The following is a 20293-nucleotide window of genomic DNA, read 5'->3' as shown; positions in this document are numbered from 1 at the left end:
GAAGTCCAATTTTAAGAAGAATTGCATCACTTCCTGTCTGGACAGGAAGAAGGTTCATATAAGACACGTTTTAATGATTTATTTTTATATGTATCACATGTATAATATTAATATGAAAGAAGTATTTACCTTAAAGGAAATATATACTTTAGTTTATTTGTTTCAAGTTGGTTTGATAAATTATGAGTTTACACAATTATTAGGATAATCAGTATTAAGGATTAGGGCCAGGCTAGTTTTCTAATAATGTTATGACTTTATTCCTTGTAATGCTACAACTTTGTTCTCGTAATTTATGACTTTATTCTCATAATTTTATGACTTTATTCTTGTAATGTTATGACTTTATTTTCATAATTGTATGACTTTATTCTTGTAACACCTTTATTCTCTTAATGTTAGGACTTTATTCTCATAATTTTACGACTTTATTCTAATAATTCTATCATTCTATAACTTTAATCTTGTTGCAAATTTGCTCTTGTAATTTTTTGACTTTATTGTCATAATATTACAACTTGAAATAAAAAAAAAGAATACAATAGAATTCAACTTTATTGTCGCTACACTGTCAAAAGTACAGCACAATGAAATAAACTCCCTGCATTTAACCCATCCTCCTGGGAAGCAGTGGGCTGCCATTGTGCAGTACCCCGGGGAGCAGTGTGGGGTTAAGGGTCTTGCTCAGGGACCCTGAGTGGCAGTCCGTGGGAGTAGGACTTAAACTCAGAACTTTTGGAACTCAAGCTCTTTTTTTTTATTTTTGTTATTAATTTTTTTTTATTTTATTTTTTTTACACAAAACCATTAAACTTTAAATAAAACCCGTTATTAAAGTTCCTGTTAAATCTCAGGGGACCTTCATGCAGGCTCATAATGACTGATGTTGTACTTTGAGGTAATGTTACCCAAAGAAAAGTTTACTCTGCCTGTAGCAACTTCTTGTAAAGTGTCACCTGATGGTTCTCAACCTGTGAAAGTTGCAGATAACCTTTAGGATGGAAGCATTAGTGTCATGGATCTTAAATATTCACTGAAGGTCATACAATTTTGAATCTCTCTTTAGAGTCAATAATTTATTTCCTAAATTAATCTTTAGAGAATGTTATCTGAAAGCTATAGTCATAGCTTCCATTCAAATTGACCTTCAAAGAACACAGAGAAAGTTATCTCAATGTCTCTCAAGGTCCAACTGAGGAGGTTGGAGGTAGTTTCTCAAGAATAGTAAACATTGTTAACTTTTAGGGTATATTGCCTACTGTAAAGGTTACAGTAAAAATTGTAAATTACCTCTAAATAATTTTTGAGTAGGATTCCAAGAAAGTTCTCTCAAAGCTATGTTGTGTGAAATGCAAAAAAACTCAAACCTAACATCTTCTGAAACACAAATCTGTTGGTAGCTTCTGGAGATCCTTTCTGGTCCTTGAAAAAGTTAAGATTTTAAAAGAAAAAGAGGAAACATTATCTGATGGCTGAACAATCGCTATATAACATTTTACCTGGATATTAAAAATAGTTAACCTTGAAACTCTCCATAGTTTCTATGTCTTACCCCTGGATGTTCACAGGGTAGTGAGGAGAAGACCTCCACCTCACTCACCTGTGAACATCCAGGAGTAAGACATAGAAACTATGGAGAGTTTCAAATACCTGTGTATTCACGTCAACAATAAACTGGACTCGACTCATGACACCGACGCCCTGTATAAGAAGGGCCAGAGCTGCCTTCACCTCCTGTGGAGGCTGAGGTCCTTTGGAGAAAGCAGGCCCCTCCTTAAATCATTCTATGACTCTGTGGTGGCATCAGCCCTCCTCTACACTGTCGTCTGCTAGGCCCCTGGCAGTGCAGAGCGGGATAAAAAGAGACTAAATAAACTGGTGAGAAAGGCCGTTACTGGCCTAGGCTGCACTCTGGGCTCAGTGGAGGAAGTGGCTGAGAGGAGGGTGCTGTCATGGAAAACACCTTCCACCCTCTGAACCAGACTGTAGAGGAACTTAGCGGCTCCTATAATGAAAGATTTTTACATCCTGTTTGCAAAAAGGAGCGCTACCACAGGTCATTAATCCCTGCTGCCACAAGATTAAACAATGTGACACTACAGTGGTAATAACTTATGCAATGTATAATGCGCAATTTACTATTTAATACCCTGTGCAATAACCTGTTTCTTTATGTTTGATACCTAGTGCATTAGCTATATAGATAAATACCCATCTATATTAATACCCATGTAAATACCCTGTGCAATAACCCTCTATAATAATCATGCTTTAAAAAAAAAGACTTCAGTTGTCATATATATATATATATATATATATATATATAAAAAATAATAATAAAAAAACAAAATTTATAACCATGTACAGTAGAAAACTCCATGAAACAAATCGTTTTGTTAATCCATACTTTATTAATGAATAATAAAATCATTTTTGCATTTCTCATCCAGAGAATATAATGTGCGCTTTAATAAATTAATTTCAAAGAAATAATAATGTTAACATTATCAAGCTTTAAGGCCAGCTGTGTAATAAATTACTGTTCAAGCCGTAGATCAGTTTTTAAGAATTTTTGGCCATTGAAGTCGTAAAGTCTTAAAGCCAGATGGCTTAATGGAACTGGATGTCCAGTCCAAAATGAGCAGTTGGATTTCAGTACAATCAAATATAATATGTTGTAGGCAGTGAGTGGAAATAAACGCAATCTATGAGCAGAAAAGGCACCTTTAAATAATTACAGACTGCAAAATATAACATGTTGTCATGGGAAGTACAGCCTCATTATTTTCTTTCATCCATAATTCCTTTGGCCTGTAGGGTTTTCCATATGCAGCCACATTTTTAAAGCAACAAATCAGTTCCAAAATCATGCAGCTACGAACATCAAATATCACATCACCAGGCCCATCTATTCACTAGAAACTGTGCTGTTTAATATGAAAATGTATTTCTTTCTCTCTCTTTTTTTGCCACAACAAGTTATTTTATGGATGAAAGCATATTGAAGAAAATCACATAAATGTTAACTGTTAGCATTTTTCTGAAAATAATACTTGCTATAACTCTCAGTGTTAAATTATTAGCAATCTGCTTTCTGAACAGGGACTAAAGCAGAAAAAGAAAATCACAATATCAATGAAGGAAATAATTGATGGAAACGTATATTTTAAGTGTGACAAAATGAATTAAAATAAAAAATAAAATGTAGAAGAAACAAAAATGGCTGAAATCTTTTGTGGATCACTTAAGAAACAGATTTGAAGAGAAAAAATACATTAAATATTTTTTTTAAAGCCTGCAAGTGAACCTACAGTAATTTCACTTTAACAGTTTTTCAATTCCCTATTTTTTCCATATTTATACAGTTAATCTTAAAGGACATCAGCTTATTTTTGAAAATTTTCTTACATTTTTCAGTTCGACGTCTGCATACAATTTTACTGTTGAACGCTTGCAATTAAAAAATATAAAATTAGGGTAGAGAGTAAACACAAAATATGCATGTAGCATTAAAAACAGCACATTCTTCCCAACAACACACCTCCTTCACTTGTTGTTTAAACTGAAGCTTTCATCAGCACAGCAGCTTTTTACTCTGTCTTTGGCAGGAAAAAGAAACACAGATCCCAGTGATGTGTTGTATGCACTTGTGTTGATGTAGTAAGCTGTCAATAAAATTATACAGTGTCAAAATATTCCAAATTAGAACAAAAAAAAAAATGCTCAAACAGGAAAAAATGAGTTTGTATGTTTAGCTTTAAGGCTTTGGGGAAACACTTAACTGTGCAGAAACATACTGTATCTTGTAACTGTGTCTTTGACTAATATTAATAGCTGCAAACATGCAGCTTCTCATGCAAGATTGTGGAGGTCTTTGCTAAATCAGCATCAAAATTATAAGCACATGATTCACCAGATGCAAACACAGGAGGAGGTCATTGGGACTTGAAGCAGTTGTAGAATATCGTCTCACTATTATATAATTAATGCATCTCAGGGTATATTTCTGATAACGTGTGTTAAAGGAAGTGATATGTGTACGGAAAGAAATTAAGAGATTTAATACTAAAGACAAACAATCAATGAAAAGAACATGGTTTGTCTTCTCCTAAAGAAAAATGATCAAACTGATCAATTATACAAAACAAAGTGAGTCTGAGTTTTTGTTCTAGTTGGCTCATCTACCACATTTAGTGCTCGTGATTACTGGTTATACTTGTATCTGTTCATCACTAGTTTTAAGGGTGAACATTTTCTCAAGCAGACCCAGTTTTTTAAATTTATTTTTATATTTAAGTTGTCTCTTTTTCTCTCCTTCAACTGAAAAAAATCATGCATTTTTGTTTAAGTTGAGGTCCAGATTGATTAATAGAAAAGTTAAATATTCACACGTGAAGAGCCACATAATTTACTTACATCATCTATACTGTCATTTTTCTCACCTCAAGAGAAGCAGATTTTTTTCAAAACTGAAATCCTTATTTTGTAAGATTATGATAGAAAAAAAGGGGGGGGGGGGGGGGTGCATTTTCTTCTGAAAGATTCCTAGGTCAGGTGCCTTGCATAAGTATTCACATCCCTTTAACTCTTTCACAGTTTTTTTTCACACAATAACCATAAACATCAATGCATTTTACTGAAAATTTACATGATGATGAAATTAAGAAGTTTCTGACATGCTCTGACGAACTAATTGTGCCAGATTATTGCAGAGATTATTTTCCCCAGCAGAGGTGTGGAAGATGGTCAGAGGATAAGGCTGCTTCCTCTTTTAATAGATTTTTTTTTACCACCATAAAAATGTTTCAAATTGAACAAAAAAATCATGTCAGACAAAGATTCTAAGAGTAAATACAAAAGCATGACTTCAATGAATATGTGAGAAAAGCTATTCCAGCCAAATAAGCCGTGTGGTTAATCAAGTTTTTTGTGGAAAAAATCCAAACCACCAGAGCTGATTGCTCCTTGACCTACAGAAATAACTGACATAGAACCTGTTTGACTGGATGAAATATGTTTAGAGTATTCAAAGAGTAACACTTTAGGTCCCCATCTATAGAATTGTAAGAATAGACGTGAAACCTACCAGATTGGAAAGGGTTACAAAACAACTTCTACTGTAAGACTCTGGGACTCTAGTGAACAATAATAAAATCCATTAAATGATGGTAAGAGCAGTGAACCTTCTCAGGAGGGCTTAGTTTATTGATTTCACTCAAAGAGTGAATCAACAGCTCATCTAGGAGGTCCCAAAAGAACCAATAACAAAACAGACTGTTAAAAAAAAAGAACATCTTACAGACAGTTGAACATGGTAGTGGTAGGCTGGTGCTCTGGGACTTGAATTGTCCGGCTCTTGGTTTGTTTGCTTAAGCATCACCAAATTAAGCAACAGAAAAGCTCCAAGATTGGTGATTCAAAGCACACCAGGAAGTTGATTTCCGAATGAAACGACAAAACAAAAAGAATCTCTGGACTTAAATCCAACTAAAAAGCCTTACAGTGAGCTTAAACATTGAACTCTCAAATGTGGCTGAATAAAAATATTTCGGGAAAAACAAAACAAACTGAAGTCTTTCACAGCAAAAATTATTGATACAGATGCTCAATGGAAGTTGCTTTTGGGTCAGAACAAGCAGTGCTGGTTTAAGTTAAACTTTCATAAAGGATAGCTATTTTTTACCTTATGAAATCTAAATGTGACTTTTTGAATTTACTCTATGTCTGATATTAACATTTGGTTGACAAGCATTTGAAACAGACACATACAGGTCCAAGGAGTGTCTATAATTTTGCAAGGTGCTGAATATAATTTTTGTCCTTTTTTGCACTGGAAAAACAATCTAGAAATAAGTAAAAATTTCTTAAATTAATTGTATTTACCCTTAATTTAAGGATGTAAATGAGATAGATTACCAATGGAACGAGTAGTTTAACTCTTAAAATAAGATAATTAGATAATATGCACTTGAAGTAAGACAATGCAATTATTTTTTCTTATTTTAAGTATTAATTGTCTTTTTCCATTGGTAAAATGTCTTTTTTACCTCCTCAATCCAAGAACAAGTGCACTTATTTTAACAAAAAATAACTTATCTGTGTGTATGTGTGTAACATAAACACAGCTGTTGGCATTCACAGTCGCACATTCTTTTATCCTACTGGATGCAAACATTTAGGTGCCACATAAAAGGGTGTTGGTGGATATAACTGGTATGTAAATGATCATAATCATGTAACACAAGGTCTAAAAAAAAAAAACATTGTTTGTAGATGTATAAATTCTAAAATTCAGAGCATCTGCATGGTGCCCTATATAAATACCTTTAAAAGTGGCGTTGGCCACAGAATTGTGTATACATACAGTTTGCGGTTTGTGCTCACACCAGCTGTAAGTGTGAAGATTGACTGAGGAACTCAGAGTTTCCCTTTGAAAGAGGTACATCCTCCTCTTCTGTTTGTAAAATGTCAGACTGGCTGCTGTCCGGTCCTTGGGACAGAAAGTTATAAGCTGTCGGCTTACGCTCACTAATGAAGAGCTCTGTTCCGTCCCAGTTGCTGAGGTCGCTATGGCCGTTCCCGCGCTCGCTGTCGTTGCTGCTACTGCTGCTGTTGTTGAGTGCGGAGGAGAGGCCGGGGGCACGTTTGGTTAAAGGCTGGTTGATATTTTGCGCAGAGAGGGATTTCCCTAGACTGCCGGCCCAGTCTGCAGACCTCCTTTCTGAGTTAGATGAGAGCAGCAGCCAGGGGTTAACCTCAAGGCTCAAATGCCTTCTCCAGACTCCTTCGGATTTCAGGCCGGACTTCTTGCGCAGCTGCACCTTACCTGGAGCAAACTCTGCCTCCCTGCCCCCATCAGCATCATCCTCAGCACTACATCCTACAACAACAGTAGGGCCCAGACTTTGCTCATCTGCTCCTACTTCATCTCTCAAATGATCTGAGACTGGGTCGGCGGGGCATCGGAGGTTTGATGGGCGTACCACAGGGGGAAGCTGGAGGGTAAAACTCCCACTTGATGATGGTGGAGGTGGTAGATCTGGAAAGTGGGGCTTTTTGGAAGGGGTGTTGAGGGTTGGGTAAGGGCTGTCTGGGGGTAGCAGAGGGGAAGGGGACAGAGAGGCGGTGGAGGGTGGGTAAGATGGAGGCGCAGAGTCCGGAGGGCCGTCATCGTCAGCGGGTGGCAGGATGAGCCGCAAGCCTCTTGGGTTGGCGCTATGTGAACGGTGTATCCCGCCGCCTCCATTGTCTCCTCGAACTCTAACGTTATCGCCCCTCTGGGGGGAGGATGGGTAGTCTAGGTTGTGGTGCTGGTGATTATCCAGCTCAAACAGAGGCAGAGAGGAGAGGGAGAGCCCTGAGGGACCTTTCTGTAGAACTTGGCGGTAAACGTCAAGCAAAGAATCCAACTTGGTTTCGATAGAGGAAACCTTAATGCAAGAAAACAATAACATTATGCAGTGAACATATAAGTAAAGAATGTTAAGCATGTCACTTTCAAAAATCTTCATGTAATAACAAAACTAATCACCTCTCAAGGACAAGTTTTTCCTGAATAACAGGTCTGAGATTACAGTAAATGCAAACCAAGTCACCAGGCTGAAACAGTTCACCTCCTTACATTTAGTAATACACCGTCTTTACTCTGATGGGAAAAAAATGACTCACTGCAGTTTGCTAGTACAGCTTGAAAATGGGGCATGAGACAAAAAAAAAATTGTCTAAAACTATTTGGAAACAATGTTTAAACTCAACTAGCCTTAAAAAAAACATCTGGGTGTGTTAAGCAGTTTAGAATGATGGGAATGATATTATTCCAAGTAACAGGACGCCAAAGGTCCCATGGTGGCCAAAAAAACTCATCCCATTGGCACAGAGTGTTATTTACTAGTGAAAATGAGGGACAAGTGCACATATTTCAAATAATTACTTATGGATCTATCTAAAAAAAAAAAATTTAAAAATTAAAACGGCCAAGCTTTTTACTAGTTTCCTCTTCTGACATTTAAGGTAATTCTATCAGGATTAAAATGTCTGAACAGCCTGTTTGAATTAACTTTGAGCCTTTTTTGTGCAGTATGCATATAATCAAGCATTTTTTGTGCTTTTCTTCTGTGTCTTAAGATTTGAAAGTAGATCAAATTGTTTCAAAAAAATGTATTTTGTATTCTCTTTGTAAAAACACACCTGTCGTTCTACTTTACACACGCGTCCAAGCATACTCATGCCCTCCAAAGAGTCTCCATCGTGGTGCAGTTTGTCTCTTGGTTTCTTATCCACAGCAATCTGCCCTTTTCCCAGAATCTGATCCACCCTAGTAGACACACAAACATGACAGATGATAAGGCTCTAATCTTTATTAAATGATATGATCTAAAACATCAGGTCATGTAGGAGTAAGTCTGAGTTAGCCATCAAAGGGTTGCAGCACATGTCAGACAATTTGCAAGACAAAGCACAGAATGTGTTCCCAGCCCTTGGTCATGTATAAACTGTAAACCATTTTCAGAATCAGAATCAGACATACTTTAATAATCCCTGAGGGAAATTACAATTAAATTTATGGAGAGTTATTGTGCCAGAGAAAATAAAAATTACCCCAATGTTTGGTCTTCAAATATAAACCTGAACAATGTCGGATGCATTTGTTTTTATTCCATTTTATCTGATACAAGTAATTATTATATGGTCCACCAGTGAACATATCAATCATAAAATCGATATGGCTGCTGTGACAGCTTCAGAACTAACAATGCACATGGCCTCAAACATGCCATCATTAATTAAAAATGAAGTGGTGGCAGTATCACAGTGCGGAAAAGGTTTTGTCTGACAAGCTGTTCAAAGCTCAAGGAAAGAAAGATGGACCTAAATCCAGAACAATCCCAAACTTAATCCTAAATCTAGAACAATCCCAAACAGCAACCCATCAGAGACAACAGTGAGATTAAAACTGAGATGATGTAAGATCTAATTACAAATCAAAATCAGTTGATTATTGATGGGTTTTTTTTCTATATGTCCTCCAACTAATATGACTTACTGCAAGCTATTTTGGGAGAAAGAATAACAATTCAGAGCCTACTTTTATCAAAGTGATAGTTACCCACTCAAACAATATCTGCAGTTATAATTCGAGTTAAAAGTTCTGAAATCTATGTAGAATTTCCTTAATTCTCACAAGTACAATCTACTATGTGTTGCTCTTTAACATATTCATAACAACCCCCCCCCCCAAAAAAAATAAAATATTTTTTTATTTTCTTCTCAAACATGACACAATTATAAAAAGTTAAATAAAATTGTATTTTTTTTCAAGGATTTTAAATTTTGATGCACTGTGTTGTTTCAGGAGCTTAACACAGTTACAAGGTTTTCAAAATAAATCCTTAAGCAATAAATAAATTCAGGGAAGGCTTTACTGCTGCAGTTATTTAGTTAGTGAGGTTAATGTGCACATCGAGCGGTTCACACCCAATATCTCAGAATTTTCTTGTCCTTTGGATGAATAGCAAAGACATATAACATAAATTATCCTGATTTGGCAACAATAACTGGGAAAACTGAACCTTAAAAATATAAAGTATGGTAGATGGATTCAGGCATCACCTAAAAGATAAAGTGCAATTTGTATGCATTTCTTTAGATATTAAGTTTATATATGCATGTCAGGTATTTAAGCATTATCAAAAAATGAATCTCAAGACTGAATCTTTTTTCCCATTTCACAGACAGATATTGGCAAAGTTATTTCTCCAAATGGCAAAAAAAAAAGGAAAAATTGAGCCATAAATCTATTGTTCTTTTCGGGACACGTTCAAGCTCTGAAAATGTCATTTGTGTCAATCAAAGCTGAAGCATAAATTTAAAGACTTCTTACTCTGTGATCTTCACATTCTGTCCCACAGAGGCACAGCAGACTGAAAGTTTAATGTGATCTAAATTTCTGTAAATAAGCTATTTTCATCCATTTTGTGAAATACTTTACAATTATTTTTTCTTCACTGTCTGACATTAGATCAGACTAAACCACCTCCATTTCAGGTTAGTTAGGATTACATAAATTATTTTCTAAATGCCAGAATGATAAAAGACTCTTTTACTGTAGGAGACCATTGTACAGTTTCTTAGTAAATGTATTTATTTTTTTTGACTAACATGAGTTTGCAGGAATTTTAGCCCATTCCTCCTGACAGAACCGTTCGCTCAGACTTGTCTTTGCCTTAGATTGGTGTTATGGTCACTCCAAAACACTGACTTTCTTGGTATTTAGCCGTTATATCTAATTTGCCATTTTTCTTTCAAAAACCGATTTTTGCCCATGTTTATCATTTTAAGCTAATATCCCCGAATCATGCTTCACTTTTTCCACCTATTTAAGGGATCCCGTTCAGATCAGTCCCTCTTGCATCAAAACCTCCAACCATCATGATGCCTTTGGTGTTGGAATGGCTTTTTCAGACCAACCTTTTAGCCGTGTTGGTACTAAAACTATTTTGTTGGATTCCCTTCAAAGGAGATCTACTCTAATTGTCTTCTCTGAAGGGGCCACAAAGATGAGGGATGACCAACCCCATCCAGGACATTATCTTTATAGAAAAAATCCATCTGGTGAATAGAAAATATTACCATCCAGGCCCAACAGACATTTTTCTTATGGCTGTAACGAAACATGTGCTCCAGTGACACATATACATACATACATTACTAACAACAGTAAAAAAAAAAGGACTATCACAAATTTTTTTTGCACCAATGCTAACAGAGACTGCTAATTTAACAACCTACCATAATTATATCTACATGCCATTGTGGCTACTTTAAAAAGAATTAAACTAGGTGTAGGTGTAGGGCTTCCCCTAACCCTTTAATAAAAAAATAAAGTAATAAAAAAATAAAAAAACAGTCACTGTTTGTCTGTTTGGCCTTTTGCAAACAGAAATAAGATACCTTACTGACCTTCAACAAACAAGTCTAGTGTAGTTTAACAACAGACCATGAGAAAAGCATGTTGTACATGTCTCTATATGCAGAAAAAATGTATTTAAGGTTCAAGTTTCCATTAAAAATTAAGTTTTCTGATTGCACATTTGCGCAGAAGTTGTCAAGGATAGGCTTTGCATCATCAACTCCCTGAAGTGGGCAAACCAGAAAAAACTGGGCTTACTGGAAAGAGAGCGATCTGTTTCTACTTCAGCTGTCATATGAAAACTTAAGCAGAGTTTTCATGAACACACAACACTCTTTTGTCCTTTTCACGGGAAGCTTAAATGAAACTGAAACTACCAATACGAGTAAATAAAAAAAGGGATAGGTGCTGGGTGTAGACATTACAAAAAACATTAAACTAGTTACTGTGCAACCAAAAAAAAAAAACTAACAAAAAAACAAGCAAGCTTAAAAAGACAAACCCTTTTGATTGCAGATATCAGGACCAGATTACAGTGTCCTTAACATCCCAGCACATTAGCATGTGTTTGCATCAGCTCTGACTTCATTTGGTTAGAAATGTTTTCTCTGCACCGATTTTACTTAGCGCAGCATCTAAATATTTAAATTAAGATATATTTTCAGTTGAAGCTCTAAATTAGCTGCTACATTAATCTATAAAAACACCTGTCCTGGTTTCCTGCCTTGAATTGAACAATTTTCACTGCTGGACACTAATACTTTAAACATGCAGTATGATGTTTCTGAGGAGTCCAAATGAGGACTTGACTTCCCAGTAGACCTATTTTCATTAAGTGTAAAACATTAAGGCATAAACCATAAGCTAGTGAAAACCCCACTGCATAACAGGCATCAATCACTGAGGTCCCTTTTGACAATAAGATAGCTCGCCATCTAGTAATTTAAATTTGAAACAGCCATCCATCTTCTCCTACTTATACCATAAAGGTCACAGTGGGGCCTTGCATATCTCAAGCAGTCTGCAGGCGAGAGGCGGGGTACACTCTGGACTAGTCATCAGTGTGTCACAGGGCAACACAGAGAGACATGCACACACCCACACTCACACTTCAGAACAATTTAGAGAAGTCAATTAAACTAACAGTCGTAATGTTGGACTGTAGGAGGAGGCTGGAGTACCCAGAGAGAACCCACGCATGCACAGGGAGAACATGCAAACTTTTTGCAGAATCACCCCGGGCTGGGAATCAAACCCAGAGTCATACTGAGGCATAACAGAGGCAACAGTGCTACAAACTAATCCACCGTGCAGGCCAAAATTCAAACAAAAACAGACTTTTACATTAGAAGATCAGAAGAGCAAAGGTTTAAGTTCAAGGTGCTATGAAAAATGCTGCCAAAAACAGACCGTTTTTGAAAATCTCATATGTATAGGACATGTTCTTTTTTGCGAACAAGAACACAGAAACAGAGCACACCCTTGATTTCTTTAAGTAACAAATGAACAGGCAAAAAAAATAAATAAAAGAAAATAGAAAACTTAAGAGTTTATCATTTGAACTTGTTCAGTCTAAGCAGTAGGGGTGGGCAATATAAACCAGTGTTTCATCGTAATCTTTTAACTGCACTGAGAAAAATTATTTTAATTGTACTAACACTTTTTCTTTGTGGCTAAAGGCTGGGTCAGTTTATTTTAGGACCGAGTGCTTTAGAGCAAATTGAAGGATCAGGAAAATCATACAAAAAGTCTGAGCCCCACAAAAACAAATGCTTAAAATCAGGGCCAGTGTCAAAAAGCCAACAGTTCCTATCAAGTCCAATATAACATGACTTATTTGACTATAAAGCTGGTTACTGAGAGAACATGACAGAAGGATGGACATCAGCCAATAAACATTAAACTAAATCAAAAAGAGTGTTAATTACAAAAAAAATCCAGTTTCTATTTACTTTAGAATTTTATGTCAATCTCTTCCTAATAATTAATGAAAAAACCTTTAAAGACATTACAGCAATGAAACTTTTAACATAGTTGATTGCCAGATTTTTGCATTGACTCCAGCATCTTTATTATAGTTTGCTGAATCTAACCGCAAAACAAAAACTGAAATTAGGGAAACAATTTTGTTAATTGGAATTTTAAAAATCTGCAACTAAAAAGGGTAAAACTATAACTAAAACTGTACTAAAACTAACTTATAAATCCTAAATCTAAATCCAAGCACCCTCTGTGATTTTTTTTTTTTTTACGAGTCAGTTTAAGTTTGCTGTTTTACATATATAAATAACTTTATGAAAACAATACTCTGAATATTTTAAATCCTGCACCTGTAAATTAACCCAGGAGTGAAAAAAACAGAAGAAAAAAAATACTAGGACAAATAAAAGAAAATCTAAGCACTAGCAAAAATAATGTTAACTAATAAAAAAATGACCCAAATCTTTAGTTCCAACAACAGATATCCATCAGTGGAAGAAATCTTTCCAATAGCAAAAGTAACCTCTATCTAACAGCAGATTTTGGGTTGCAAACAATTTTAGTCTATTTTTGTCACAACAGAAAGAATAATTTCTACTTTATTTGCTTTCACCATTGTGAGAAAAAAATTATACAATAATTGCCCATCCCTACTGATCACTGCCCTCTGATAAACGTCACTCCATAAAAAGTCGCGCCTCTCTGATAAAAGTTATACTTATTTTATTTGTCATATCAGTAGCTATACAATTAGAATTTCCAAAAAATGTCCACCGATAGATAAATGAAATCCATAAATAAAAAATCTGCAGAAATAAGAACAATCTTGCCAAATCTGGGTCAACCTGCACTTTATCTGCAGACATTTCTTCACATGTCACAGAGGAAATTGAATTCCTTTCAGCAAGTATGGTGGCAGGTTAAAACAAAACCTACTTTATTCTAATAAGTGTTGTTTGACCCAAGATACATGCGGCCATGTTAAGAAGGAAGCCATTGCATAAACGATCAGGGCAGAGGAACTCTAACCCAGCAGCTGACTGTTTCCTCCGGGTCTGGCTGTAACTTAAATGCAGAGAGGGAGAAGAAAACGTCTTGACACGGCCTCTTAATGGCCTTGGAGGGGGGCCCACTACTGAATCCAGTCTGGGAGAAAGAAAAGACACTTGACATGGAGATAGAGAAATAGAAACACTCTGATTAGGTAGGTTTGGTGAGAAAAGATTTCTTGCTGTAATAAAGCGATTTAATTTGCAATACACCCATGAAAAGAGATAACAGGTTAGTGAACAGCTGATGAAGCATTATCAGTAGGTTTTTTGTTAATAATATACTAAAATGTATAAATAGAGCATACATTGCTCTTGAAAACTGTAAGGATTGCTGGTGAAGACATCGATCCAAAGGCCAACTGGTAGTTTTGGAGGGAAACCATGAAGATTCCTTTTCAAATGTACTACAAGGAAAAATTTAAGATGCTTCTTAAATGCTACATAATCTTTAATTGCCCCCTTAACCCAAATGGCACTAAGATGAAGCTCTTCCACATTTGTATCCTCTATGTACAATGGAGGTTCTATGATGCTGTGGGCCTGTTTCTCCTTCAAAGGCCCTGAAAACCTGGAAAAAAGGTGCAGAGCTTCATAAACATTTGAAAATACCAGGACATTCTCACTTGATGGGACCTTTCTGCACCACATAGCCAAAGTGACGTTGGCATACTGAAAATACTTGGGTGCCATCTAGTGGTCGGAGTTCCATTAACTTACTAGTTTAGTTTATATGGGTATAAAATAAATGCCTATGTTTATGTTATTTTGTACTTTCTTTGTTCAAATTAAATAAGTAATTTATTAAAAAGAGGTTAGGCAGCAAAAACAGTTTATAATGCAATACTAGTGAACAAGGTAATTTGTTTCAGAAAAATGTCAGTATCCCATTGATCGGTCTTTCAAAAAATAAATAAAATAATCCAAAATGTATGGTTGCACTAAAACTGCCACCTGAATACTCGAATCTTTAAGGCTTTAAAAGCTCTCTGATCACCAAAAGGGGATTATGCTACATATTTGTAGTAATGCAAGATTTAATAAATGTTGTACCCATGAAAAAAAACAGACTCAAGCTGTCTTTAAGTGGGATTTTCTCCAGAGGAAAAAATATCCTGAATTTTCAAAATGTCTAGAATGACATCATACCCTTTCTGTAAAGGATATGATTTTTAAATACATAAGTAGAGTGAGAAAAAATATAATTTAAAAAGTCAAAGTTGAGCAAAAATAGTATTCATTATATAAGAATATAACAATTAAATGAAACGAAAACCCCAAAGTGTGGAGAAAGTGTGTATTCTAGTGTTTTTTCCAGAGTGTCCTGACCTTGTCTGAAGGCTCTTGATGCGGCAGAGCATGTCCAGGTGTCCAGCAGAATACTGCTCAATAACATCCTTCACATCATATGGACGCAGAGTCTCCTTAAACTTCTTCTTAGCAACATGAAATTTCATGATCCTTAACAAATACAGAGAACACATAAAATCATGTTTAAATTAGACCCATGAACACAAATTCTTTAAGAACACAGATGAACAGTGTACATGGGAAATACATGAGGCAATATAATTAAATAATAATATAAATGATTGCAACTGCTAAAACAAACCAGTAGATGGCGGTACTGTAACAGCTTGAAACCATAATTTGGGGATCATTTTCTTCCCTTATTTTATTAGATTAAAAACATAGGTAAGCCCTAATGTGGTCATAGCTTTGTAACATGCGGCTTTAAAGCATCAATTTTACTAACATTTTTCTTCAATTGGGATTAATCTTAATGTTTGGAAATTACCATGACAGATTCCCTTCTTCAATCTAAAACATGTGTACAAGGCAGCTAATAATTAGGGGGATGGCCCTTCTAAGCTTAAATTGTTAGAGCTCATCACTAAAGATAAGCCATAAAAATGTGAATAAAAGCATATTTTCATGTTTTTATTTGCACTTTGATGGTGGAAAACAAGAAACCAGTTTGCCCTTTTCCATCAATTACTTTGAAGGACTAAAAAGAGACAAAAAACATTTTACATTTTATTTACAAAATGTAAAAAGAAAATGATTGTAGAAAAAAAATAAATGTCTCATTCACAAAACATTCACACATAAAATCTACTTCCATCTATTTGTTAAACGTAGGCACTGATAAGTTAACAATATTGATGGAGGGAAGAAAATCTATGTTCTTTGCTGATGTCAATTCCCGGTTGGTTTCTGCTTGATTCCAGTTGTCTGTTTGGTTCACAGTTTTAATGGAAACACCCCGAGATAAATGACCCGCTGCAATAATAGACCTAACGGGGATGGGATTTCCAGTCCTCAACCTGAAACCCTGGGAAAGAGCTGGGTTCTGGCAACCTATGGAGGGGGCATGCTGAGTAGAAGTCAGAAGATAGAGGTGCAGTTTGTGCATCTGTGGATTCATTTCTCAAAGCAAAGAAGGTTAGAATCAAATGACTTTAGTAATGTTGCTTTTTAAAGCCACACTAATAACTTCTTCTCAGGCTGCTCTCTCTGCCAGACCAAAAAAATGGGGATGTTTCTTTGTAAGGAACACATCTTGTAAAGGATATTTTAACTTGCCTTTTTTTTTTTTATATAATGATCAGTAGAGGAGTTGGGCTAATTCAACACTTCTCACTTTTGATGTGTTGCTTAAAGATGGTTGGGATTAAACAAACTATCTCTTTTAAAATAAGCTAGCATTTGTACTGTCAATAACCCAGACTAATTAAAGCTCCACAGGTTATTACCAGTGTCTCATTAAGGGAGTGGCTGACACAATCCTGGACAGGACCCCAAACGATAAACTGGAACTGGACCAGGATATCTGTATGGTTTATAGTTCTTTACAAAGACATCAAGAAACCAACTTAAAGGTTTAAAAGAAGGTGTGGTGAAACAGAAAAAAAAGAAAAATATTTAAATTCAAATACTAAAACTGGAATGTCACTAACTAAATCTAAATTGAAGGATCAGTGTTTTTTATGCAAACAAAATTAATGTTATTTGTTTACAGCTGGACCAGAAGTGATATTGTCCAACAGCCTAATTTAAGCATACTTTTGTACGTATCTATGCTTACCTGACAGCTCTGATGACAACCTTCAAGGGAGCGGAAAGATCCTCAATAGTTACGTCACAATGGCAACCTTTCTCATCAAAGGAATCATCTGTGGTCATGCCTGTGTCTACTGAAAGACAGGAGCACTGATTCATCATCAATGGAGGGCCGTAGCAAATTATTTCCAGCCTTTAAACTCATCAAACATATTTTTCAGTGTGAGTCTCTACAGGAGACGTCAATATTATTTTTTAAAGCTGATACTATTTGGCTTAAGGGAGGTGAAAATTTATGTTCTGCCTGGATGGGAACATGAGGAATGAGAAAGATTTTGCCAACTGGACTATGTAAGGTCTGTCTGTCTGTCTGTCTGTCTGTCTGTCTGTCTGTCTGTCTGCATGTCTGTCTTTTTTTCTATCTGTCTGTCTGTCTGTCTGTCTGTCTGTCTGTCTGTCTGTCTGTCTGTCTGTCTGTCTGTCTATCTATCTATCTATCTATCTATCTATCTATCTATCTATCTATCTATCTATCTATCTATCTACATTTTTTAAATTGGAAGACATGTTGAGAAAGGTTTACACAAAATCAAGCAAAGTAGGAGGGGGTAATGATGTAACAAGAATCAAGAAGAAAACACTTTTGCTATCAAATCGTTAAGGAGACACAGTAAACTGTAAGGAAAAATACCCCATTATGACTTTCAGTATTCTAAGAACTATGTCTAGACTGCAATGTGAACAGAAATCAGGTTTAGCAAAAAAAAAAAGAAAAAAAATCATTTATCTTTGACAAAAGTATGTTGACTCATCTAGACAGATAAACAAAACACAAACAGAAAACAAAATCAAATAAAAAACCGAAAAAGTCGAAATTGTTGGTTATGTCTGTGTGCATGTATTGTGAACTCTAAATGTAAATAAGCTCTGCTAAAATGGACACAACACGACCAAACAAAACTAAACAATCTTAAAACAAGGCTTGAAATCTTTTTTCTATGTCAGGTTTTATGCAACCATAATGAAGAGATATGTTGACGATTCAGTATTATTAGTTTTGTCTTTCATTTGACCAATTCTAATAATATTTAGTCAAAGTTTCCCATTGGGAAAGACAAACCTTTGTTATGCTTTGCACTCAGTAGCTCAGGATAGCTTGTTAGTCTCATTGAATAAATTGTTTGAAACAACAACAACATGCAAATCTTCTATTTCCAGTTAAGATGCAGGTCAGGATGCACTTTTGTTTAAACAAGCATAAAGCACCTTAGCATCTGATTTATTGTAACTCTGTATGTGATAAGTATGTACCTCTGAAACGCTGATTTGATTGTGAACATTGGCTGGAATCATTGAGCAGCCAATCTAAAGACAATCTAATTGTCTTTAGAATGAATAGGAGTTAAAACCAAACATGAAGCATCTTGGAGATCTTAAGGCTGCTTTAGGAATCGTTATATATCAGAAACAGAAAGAAAAGTAATTTTTTTTTTTAGCAATGATAAATGTGGACATGTGATTTCTCCACACCGTATGAGTCACTGATGCGCACTAACTTATATATCCCTATCTGCTTTAATGCACACGGTACTAAGATTTACGTAAAGAGTTAATTTAGTTCAGAATCTATCATGAACATTTTTTTTTTTTTTTTTGGGCAAAAAACTTAAAGACAAACTGCCAACTTCTAAATAAAAAAAACTTTAAATACTTTTGCAGAAACATCCTGCAGGAGATTGAACGGTTTTGAGCGGTAACTTGGATTGATAAATTTCCATCTTAACCTCTCACTAACTGGTGGCAGGACATTAGGGGAATAGTGGCCTAATACAGGTAGTTGGAGTGGGTTGCTTCCATTCTCTCAGTCCCTGAGCAAGACTCTTAGTCCCATATTTTTTCCTTAGTGCTCCAAGCTTCCCACTATTCCCTGTTTCGTGTTGGTTTGTAGTTTTTGGGAACCTAGGTTGTTCTTCAGGTCCATAACCCTCCCAATTGACCAGATACTGAAAACCCCTTTCTCTGCGATAAGCATCCAAAAGCCTTTGCACAGTGAATGCTAGGTGCTCGCCAATGCCAATAGTGGATGGAGGGGGACTGTTAGAAGGGCAGATTGAGAGCAGTCTTGTCCCCAAAAAAGTACAAAATTTCTTCCAGACCTGGGAGATGAATCCCAGACCCCTGTACAACAGGATTCCACAAGAGATTCCGTGAAGGCAAAAACCACGCTTACTCAGAAGCTCAGCTGTCTCAAGGGATCATGGGAGTAAACAAAGAGGGTTGAGATTGCAGGAGTTGGAGAAGTGCTTGGTTATAGTGAGGATGTCGGTGAAACCCCTAAATGGTGCCAGTCCAGTAACGAAATCCAAGGCAATATGAGACAGTGGACGTTTAGTTGTAGGCAATGGTTGAAAAAGACAGCTGGGATGGTGGTGACTAGTTTTGTTGTGGGCACATATTGGATATGCTAACTTTTAACATCCTTACATATTGTAGACCACCAGAAATTTAATTTAAAAAGTGCTAAAGCTGTGTTTATTCCAGGATGGCAGGATCATTTTGCTGTTTGGGCCCAGTGAATTAGGTGGGACCTAAGGAAAACATGAACATAAACCCAGTTCGGACGTCCAGTTCCAGGTTCCTGTTCGGTACGCCCCCAGGACTTAATCCTTTATTTTAGCCTGGATGGTAAGAGATGAAGAACTTAAAACAAGGGAAAAAACAGAGACCAAAGTAATTGTGTAGGTTTCAGAAATGTTGCTTCTCGGAGATAGGCCAGTGCGCACTGTACAAGGATGTTCAGCTCCCTCCAACCAGTTGCGCCTTTCTTCAAAAGCCATTTTTATGACTACGAGCCATGTATTGGTTCAAAAGCTGCTGACAGAAGAGGGATTGGCTCTTCTTTTTCAAAATAATCTGGTTTAGGCCCCTGTAATTAATGTAAGTTGTTAGTGATCCAACCTTGTTCCAGAAAAAGAAAAACCTGCTCCAATAGGTGCGGTGTGGATAATTCCTGCAGCTAGGGAAAATTTATGTACCTCTCCACACTCTCTTTCTAAGGATTGGACAGGTTTTCAAGTAGCTCAATAGCACAGTCATACTGTATGGGCGTGAAGGGAGGGAGAGAGAGAGCCTTAGACTTGCTGAAAACCAGATGAAGGTCATCATACCCAGGATGAACCAGGGAGAGGTTTCCTGCAGTTTCCTGTTCTTGAGAATTCAAGACTGGAGACATGGCCAACTGTAGACAGTTTAACAGACAGAGGTTACTCCATGACTCAAATCTATTGTCTTT

General features: G+C 36.2%; 1 protein-coding gene across 12 annotated transcripts in view; it reads right to left on the bottom strand.

Annotated features, from left to right (window-relative positions):
* Positions 1-2391: 2391 nt before the first annotated feature.
* The window catches only part of kcnq5a (potassium voltage-gated channel, KQT-like subfamily, member 5a), a 193537-nt gene continuing 175635 nt past the window's right edge, over positions 2392-20293 (bottom strand). For 6 of the 12 annotated variants that reach the window (XM_038272545.1, XM_038272549.1, XM_038272547.1 and 3 more), the window contains 5 exons: positions 17027-17135; positions 15268-15399; positions 13919-14035; positions 8188-8314; positions 2392-7430 (listed from right to left, as the gene is read on the bottom strand). In XM_038272545.1, the coding sequence (XP_038128473.1) occupies positions 6381-7430; positions 8188-8314; positions 13919-14035; positions 15268-15399; positions 17027-17135 (1535 nt within the window). In that variant the 3' untranslated portion in view covers positions 2392-6380. The remainder of the gene's footprint in view (positions 7431-8187; positions 8315-13918; positions 14036-15267; positions 15400-17026; positions 17136-20293) is intronic. The other 6 variants (XM_038272553.1, XM_038272555.1, XM_038272554.1 and 3 more) reach the window with 2 other exon arrangements.

The sequence above is a fragment of the Cyprinodon tularosa genome, unplaced genomic scaffold (genome assembly GCF_016077235.1).
Source record: "Cyprinodon tularosa strain WSP-4 unplaced genomic scaffold, ASM1607723v1 ctg836, whole genome shotgun sequence".
In the NCBI taxonomy this organism is placed as follows: domain Eukaryota; kingdom Metazoa; phylum Chordata; class Actinopteri; order Cyprinodontiformes; family Cyprinodontidae; genus Cyprinodon; species Cyprinodon tularosa.
Note: the sequence above shows the minus strand (reverse complement) of the source record. Positions and strands in the feature narration are given on the sequence as shown.